This window comes from Rhipicephalus sanguineus, chromosome 2 (genome assembly GCF_013339695.2).
Source record: "Rhipicephalus sanguineus isolate Rsan-2018 chromosome 2, BIME_Rsan_1.4, whole genome shotgun sequence".
Taxonomy (NCBI): domain Eukaryota; kingdom Metazoa; phylum Arthropoda; class Arachnida; order Ixodida; family Ixodidae; genus Rhipicephalus; species Rhipicephalus sanguineus.
The window spans coordinates 58,392,450-58,400,498 of record NC_051177.1 but is presented as its reverse complement, the minus strand read 5'-3'; the positions used below and the strand labels follow the sequence as shown (position 1 = coordinate 58,400,498).

Below are 8,049 nucleotides of genomic sequence, written 5' to 3'. Positions count from 1 at the left end.
ATTGCTCTAACTGACCACCGGTAGACCGTCCTATGCATTACATGGCCAGCCCACGTCCGTTTTTTTTTTTCATTTCAACGTTAACTAGAATACTGGCTATCCCTGTTTCTGTTTGTTCTCTGACCCATTCTGAAGTCTCCTGATCTCTTAATGTTACGTCTATCAAAATTCCGTTCCATCGCCCGCTGCTTGGTCTTCTACTTTTTCTGAAATTTCTTTGTTATCGTCCCATATGTTAGTAGTGGCAATATGCAATGATTTTACTATATTTTTCACTTTAGGGACCGTGGCAAATTGCTTATAATTATTTCGGAGTGGCTGCCACCTGCGCTCCAGCCCATCCTTATTCTTCAGTGCAATTTCTTTTCAAGAACAGGCTCCCCTGATAGTAATTGACCTAGATATATATACTCTTGCTGATTCTACAGGCTGGTTTCTATGTGAGCTCCTCCTCTTCTGCCAGGTAGTACGGAGCAAAATATTGTTGCCCAGGAGATAAGTTAACAATAGACGAATTTGTGCCATATTTATTGAGTAAATCTCCTCCAAGTGTAAAGGCACATCAACAATGGCTTGTCAAATATTAGAGCATTACTGTAGCGCATACTATTTCTTGCCCCGTTTATTTCCAGGTGGGGGCTTCTGAAGCTGGAACGTCTGGTTCGCTGAAGAACTGAAGCTATCAGTGCCTGCAAAATCAATTCATAAAATCTCTAGTAAGAAAATGAGAGGTAAACACAGTTTGCAGTGCAAACATTACTGGGAAAGCTAGCACTCCAATCCAACTATGAAAGCTGAATCATTAGCACAAGCACGTGGCATGATGGGGAAAAAAGTTGCATTAGCAGATACGCACGGTATTAGAAGATAGACTAAGTGTTTACAAAAAAAGCCACATGCAACAAAATCCTCCAAAAGTTGAAATGCATGCACATAAAAAAAGCTAGCTGCCTTTAAACATGAATTCAAGGCCAAGGGTTTTTACGTACCTGTATTGTGGCATAATTTATGCTGTGGTACTAGGCTAGAAGGTTCTGTTTAATACGCTTAGTAGACAACACTAGAGAACTGTTAGTGTAACTATGTGTCTCTGTGTTTCACAGTGCCATTATTTTTGATATTCAATGCTTTCGACAGAATAACTAGGAACACCATATTGTACAGATGCGATCATAAGTTTGGAGACCACGCGATAGTGTGGCAGTTTTCATGCGTGCACCATCCAACAGCTCGTTTCCTATTGTCGAGAGCCTCGGAGTGCGCATGCGCGGCCATTCTATCTCGCTGGCCTGCTTGCTCGCTTGTTGCACACTGGCTCGTGGGCGGATTATTAGAATTAGCTGGAATCAGTGATTACTGCTGCCAGTAATGCTGACAGCACAGCAGCCACAGCCCAAAGTCGACCCTTTTGCGACAAATGGAAGTGTCTCCTAGCCACAGGGGTTGAGGCGTCTGCCCAGCGGGCAAAATTTCAGGAGTGTATCTGTTGCTATACGCACTCCCCGAGATCTGTTTGTTGCTGACCGAATATGTTTAAGAGATTGCAGATATGGTGTTGTGCCCTCGAGAAATAACTCTACTATTCGCTTTCTTTCCTCGAACGGCACTCGTGGAGACACGCTTGCGGAAGGCGAACCGGCAGTACGTGAAATTCATTGTATACCTTTCACTGTGTAGGACTTTTCAAAGAGTGTGTTTGTTCGCCAATAGGGAGACATGATGACACAGTTCGAATGAATGGCTAGCACTTTTTCGAACGTGACATTCTGCCAGAGATAGCGATCTGTGCCATGAACATGTCAATTTTTTGTAGTTCAGAAACAATGCCGAAATTGGACCAAGGAGTTCCAGGCTGCTGCGCCGCTGCTTCGTGATAAAGCACTACTGGTGGCGGCAGCCGCGAATTCCAGGTGGCGGCAGCCACGAATCGGCCCATGCGCCGGCATGCAGCAAGCAAGCAAGCAGGCCAGCGAGATAGAATTGCCACGCATGCGCACGCCGGGGCTCTCGACAGCAGGCAACGAGCTGTTAGATGGCGTGCGCATGCAAACTGCAACGCGATCGCGTGGTCTCCAAACTTATGATCGCGACTGCACATCACAATGTGTGTGAACTTGAGGTTACATACATCAAATCACGTATTATTTCATGCACCTTTGTGCTTTTACCTGTGACGCACTATGTTTTGCTCGCCAGTATGAGAAGTGTGCCGTGGTCGCAGAGACGTGTCACTCCACTTGTTTGGTTGTAAAAAGGTTCAGATATGCGACAACTTCCACATAGTTATTTAGGCCATAATCTGCTACATTAAAATGAGACTGAACGTTGCATTGAATTACACGACACATAAAATCTTCCTTTCTTTCTTGTGTAACACGCTATTTTTTGGTGATGAATGTGAACCTCTAGCCTTTGTAACACTGCCTGCTATGCATGGAATTGAGTATGGCGATTTTTCGAGGTCGATGGATCTCAATGAAATTCGCTGGGTACGTTCCTTTGCACGTTTCCGTCATTTATGCCAAATTACAGGCTTGAGACATGCACAGATTGTTTGCAAATGAATTTTAGAGATTGGCTGCAAACGCCCTCCTGGCTTCCCACAATTATTGGCAACATTGCGTCTGTGACGTCAATGTTGGGAAGGCGGCGGAAGTGACGCAGCTGAGGGCACCGCTAACTTCGGCGCTTCGGCCGCTACAGCGAGCGTCTGCTGTGCACAAGGCGACAGACAGCGTTGGTTTGGCCGGCGCTTCGCTGGTCGTCCCGGCTGTCACAGTTTTCATACTCCGCGCCGGCGTGACCGGCATGCCTTGCCCGACTTCCGGTTCGTTCGTAACAACGTCTACGTCATACGTAGACAGTACACTCGGTTGGGTTTCTGTTTCAGTGTTGCGCTTTTTTGCTTATTTAAAATTATTCTCCAATTTGCCGAGTATTTCTGCTATCGGGCCCGTAACAGGAGCGTCTCAGGAACATAAAAGCACCATTACTTTGACATGGCCAAAAAATGGCCGGAGTTGGCCTTTAATGCACGTCACTGTAGTATGTATTAGCACATTTCAAATTTAGAGAAACTGCCAATCTTCCAAATACCACTGTTTATGCACAAGGCGAAGAAAGAAGTGAAAGGCTCATTAGGCAAGGAAAGCTACAGCAGCAACCAAAAGCCACTAAAATTGAGGAAAGCATGAAGGAATTGATGCGTGGTGGTACTAAGAATAAGTAGAAATCAGGTGAAGAAAATGGCAGACCAGATTATATACTACAACGCACCATTGGTGAGGTCTAGGACACCAACACACAATCCTTTCGTGTGGTAAATGTAACAAGACCACTCTTTACACTTCAACTCCTTGACGCATTCCCTAATTTCACTGACAGCTGGCCTCTTAGACAAGTTATTGCGCAAGTGGCTCAGAAGCATACACCAGGTCACGAAAGCAAACCGAGTTAAGTGCAAGTAAGGTAATATTTTTAAGCCATATGAGAAGCAGTTGTCACTGTTTTCAACCCCAACAGTTTTCCATAGATTGCCATGCACCATAGCGTTCCCGTAAAGATAGCAACGACACCAGGGCTCAAGAGGGCCCACACCAACTTCACCTCTAACACAACCACTGCAAGAGAAAACAATGACAGTCCTTATGCAAAGATGTTGAAGCTGGCCATGCACTTGGGAGGTTTCACGACTCTTTGGGCACATTGAGTTACCATGTACTAGTACTACAATCATACAGTCGGGCAGAATATTGGACTTAGCTATTTGTGACAGCATGGTCCAAGAAACTAAAAAGGTTTATTACATTCACAAAGTGCTGTTGTGTCCCTAATTCGTAGTGTGTTAAATTTCCCTTTCTTTGGTGGGGAGAGAAGGTGAGTCGATTGTTACAGGAGACAGTAGCCACATTTGTAGGCTTGTGCAAATAGTAAATTTTAGGTTCGAAGCGAATAGTGATTTTGGTCGAATAATTTCGAATCGAATTCGAATAGTATATACAGTAGAACCCCGCTGTTACGTTCCTCACTGCTGCGTTTTCCCGGCTGTTACGTCGTTTTCCGCCGGTCCCGGCATAGCTCCCATAGGATACAATGTATTGGGAACCCCGCTGTTACGTCGTAACTGTCGGACCGTTCCCGTATGATACGTCGCGAAGTGCGCTCGGAGCCGACCGAGTGACTACCAAAGAGAGCGGCCATGGTGCATTTTCACGCAGCTTGGCCTCGTTTGACCGTAATATTAGCCGCATGAGAGGCGCAAGCAACAGAATCTTTCAATTGATGCAAACAAAAGCATGGCCTTCGAGATTCAAATTGCAAAGATGGCGTCTATGACGTAACTGCGCGCGAAAGCAAGGCCTTCGAGATTGGCATTTACTATTGACAAAAGCATAGCCTTTGAGATTTGCATTGCACAAACATGGCGTGTATGACGTAATTGCTTGCGAAAGCAAGGCCTTCGAGATTGGCATTCACGTCTGCCATCGCGTTGGCGTAGACTCATCATCATCGTTATTTGTCGGAGAACGGGAGGAGTTCAAGCTGGTTGGAGCTCGCATGGTCGTGCGTGCGGTTCGCGGTCGGACTCGCCGCGCTGGTCGTGATTGCGTGTGCTTAGTTCTTTCATGCCTACAGCTGTTGGTGTTAAAAAAATCACATACGTTGATTACATTTCTGTGGATGAGGCCGTCCTTAGCTCCGCGTTTCTATCCATCGACTAGATCGCGGCTGAGCGCGCCAATTTTCGTGCTGCTCGTAAGAATTGAAATAAAATTCTGTACCACTAAATATTTTGCCGTTTTTCCTGTTTTTCGTCTCTTACGTTTCCCGTCTCTTACGTTTATTTCCTACGGTCCCTTCAAAAGCGTATCAGCGGGGTTCTACTGTATCACATATTATAAAGAAAAACGAGCATATTTGTCATGATCCAACCAACCTGCACAATGTCATTTTTTAATTGTAACAGGGCATGTGCAAATGTCATTCTTTCAGGTTCAAAAGAAGTGGAAGCAACTTTGAATAGTAGCAGGTTTTGGCTTTCGGTAGAATGCAAGTGATAACCTGTAAAATATTTTACGTTTTAAAATTTACTACACTTGGAGTATATAAGCCATTAGAACAAGTTTTTAAACTTAGAAAATGATGAATCAATGTGAGGGTAATATGTTCATTTAACGTTGAAGTGGGGCTTCGCGGCAGTGCGGAGTTTTCTTGGAAAAATGTATTCACGGTATAGCACCCCTTTACTGCAGTGAAACCACCTTTAAAGGAGATTACAACCGGACAGTGCGGATTTTTCCTGGAAAGGTGCATTCACGGTATAGCACCGCTCCACTGCAGTGAAACCACCTTTACAGGGGGTAACAAGCGGACTAATATACACCTATTAGTTCATTTCGAATACTTCGAAATTTTCAATAATTTAAATTCGAATCGAAGCGAATTCGAATACTGTATTATTCGTTCAAATATTCGAAGTGCTTGAATATTCGCATAAGCCTACACATTTGTACAAATGTGACAGTGGAACGTTTCCCTGTTTCCTTTGTACAATGCATCTTTGCAAAATGGCAGCGATGAGGTAAGAAGGCAAAGCCAGATGGGATCAGATATAGAAGGGTAAGCAGCCTAACATGGTGCATGAAAATGCTCGCACATCATGTCGATGGCGAGGGAAAACAAGGTGGCTGCTGGTGCACGCTTCACTCTATTCACCAGCTTTTAATGCAGTTGCCAGAAACATGTCCAGTCTAATTTTAGCTGCCGCTATACTATGGGTGACACGCAACATGAAAACAGTATCACCTAGTATTGTTCTGTGCAGAAAAATATAACTCATCACTGGCAAGTTAAGGTAAATGTAGCCAATAAGGGTTAAAGTTTAAGAAGGTTTTCATACATTGAAGGCATAACACCATGCCCTCAATGTGAAAAGTTTCACAAGGTTCTCTAATTTTTGGACCTCCCTTACACAAAAAAAAATTTCCAAGAGTTGACAGGATTAGTCCTGGCAAACTTCAGAATGAAATACAGACCTCTTCTACAGACAAACAGTTAATCAGCCCCAAGATGATGCTGCAAATATCTTAGAATTTAAAGGAATCTGGTGCAGAAAAGTGAGGGGGGGGGGGCATTAACACTAATCTTGATTTTGACTCCTGAGCCTCTCCTGGGTTGTCAAGCTTCCGCTCATGGGAGGACCTCTTTGGTCGTCTACCAGAGTTATCTACCAGTATAACTACCCTAGAATCTTAGCAGAGTCATGAATAGCAACTGTCAGCTTAGCAGGGGTTACCAGGGATGTTAGACCGAGCTTCTCTGGCACATTGCCAAAGCAACATGCCACGCTACAGGGATGGCACAAGAACGAGAAAGACGTCACCTCATGCAGCGGTGGCTCTGGCGCAGACAGCCTGGCATCACACGAAGGAGAAAGTGCAAAGCCGCACAGCTAGTGAAACACGCTCTTACCGCTATTTACCTAATGGTTTAAATGGGCTCGCCGCTCCAAAAAATGATGATGTTCCGAGGCCGCCAGAGGTGCCAAATGTTGAGCTTCCAAAACCTGGAACTGAGAGAACAGAAAGCACAATGTAGGGCGGAGAAAGTAGTACATCAACAAGGAATGGATGGTGCATTCTTTTCTTCCCTTATTATTTCTTATGAAAGGGCAAAAAATGGCAGCCTTTTAAAACCCCCATTGTTGGCAGAAAGAACAGTGTGAAAGTGTGGAACATGTCCCAAGAGCGCTGTTACAGCGTGGCATTTTTATACCATATCATAATCCTCATTTCATTATGAAATGAGTTGAATTAAACTGCATTGTAAGGGACACTACTCCACAGTGGCACACTTCGAAACAGATGTAGCAATATTCCAAATATAGTTCTAACTCAATAACAAAGCCAAGAAGTTATAGTTGATTCAAAAAGAAAAATTCAACTGTCAAAGTACAACATGATTAAACAAGCAATGGTACTTTAATAAATTGCTTACTTCATCAAGTTATATACTAACATATCATGCATGAGTTCTTCAGCACAAAATTATGACTTTCTCAGATGCAAATGGCAAAAATACAATAGCATTTTGCAACAGTACAGATCTCACAGCAGAGGCTGTTTAACGCAGGACATGGTTTCACTGCTCACTAAAAGTGTAACAAATAGAATCACACACAGTACAACCCCGTACTTCTAGCTCTTCCATCCTACTTACGAGTTGCACCTCATACCATCGTGAAAAGTTAAAGTAAGCAAACTTGCCTCCTGTTGTGCCAAACGATGGCTGAGCGGCGAAGGAGCCCAGGGTTACGTTGTCTGTGAAAAGGAAAATGAGACGATTTGATACACTCACTAAATGTTTCCCATTCGCTATTTGAATGTACTTATAAAAATTCGTACAACAGTTCCAACCCAAAAGGTCATGAAAGATCCCCTGGCCAAGAACACAGCAGTTGAAAGCTCATAACCAAAACGCATAATTGTAGTTCAAGCATGAAAGGAGGGTAGCAGCACTTGAGAACTCTAGGGAAGCCCTCAAATTTGTAGCCATGACATAGGTGTTATTGATAAGAGACTGTTATGGCTTATGCAGTGTCCTTAGCATCATCTAAATACTTAATTAAAACTCATTAGTGTATACAGTCAACTGCCGATTTTTTGGACTCCCTAGGGACCGCGAAATCGTCCGAAAAATCGAATTCATGCTTTTTTATTTAGCTGAAGCGGTCAAATCGCCCCAGCCACGTCCGAAATAGCTTTAATGCCTCCCAGTACAATTATCAGGCATTTTGGTGCGTGCCCAGGCTCTCGAAAATACATTCGGTACCTGCCGTGAACCCCGCTTAACTACGTACGTGCCAACCGCCACTTTTGCATCTCGTGATGAGCGCCGCTGATAACAGCAAAGTGCGGAATAGATTACGGCTATCTCGCATGAAGCGTTTGTAAACGATGACACGGAACACAAAGACTGTGGCGGAAGAGCGGACGTCTCGTCCGGCTTTCTCCAATGCGTGTACACACATCGCCGAATTGCCGCCGACAC

General features: G+C 44.2%; 1 protein-coding gene across 4 annotated transcripts in view; it reads right to left on the bottom strand.

Annotated features, from left to right (window-relative positions):
* Positions 1-500: 500 nt before the first annotated feature.
* The window catches only part of LOC119383038 (nuclear pore complex protein Nup58), a 39,535-nt gene continuing 31,986 nt past the window's right edge, over positions 501-8,049 (bottom strand). For 3 of the 4 annotated variants that reach the window (XM_049412393.1, XM_037651011.2, XM_037651012.2), the window contains 3 exons: positions 7,266-7,319; positions 6,482-6,571; positions 501-689 (listed from right to left, as the gene is read on the bottom strand). In XM_049412393.1, the coding sequence (XP_049268350.1) occupies positions 607-689; positions 6,482-6,571; positions 7,266-7,319 (227 nt within the window). In that variant the 3' untranslated portion in view covers positions 501-606. Of the gene's footprint in view, positions 690-6,471; positions 6,572-7,265; positions 7,320-8,049 lie in introns of all 4 variants that reach the window. The other variant, XM_037651014.2, reaches the window with a different exon arrangement.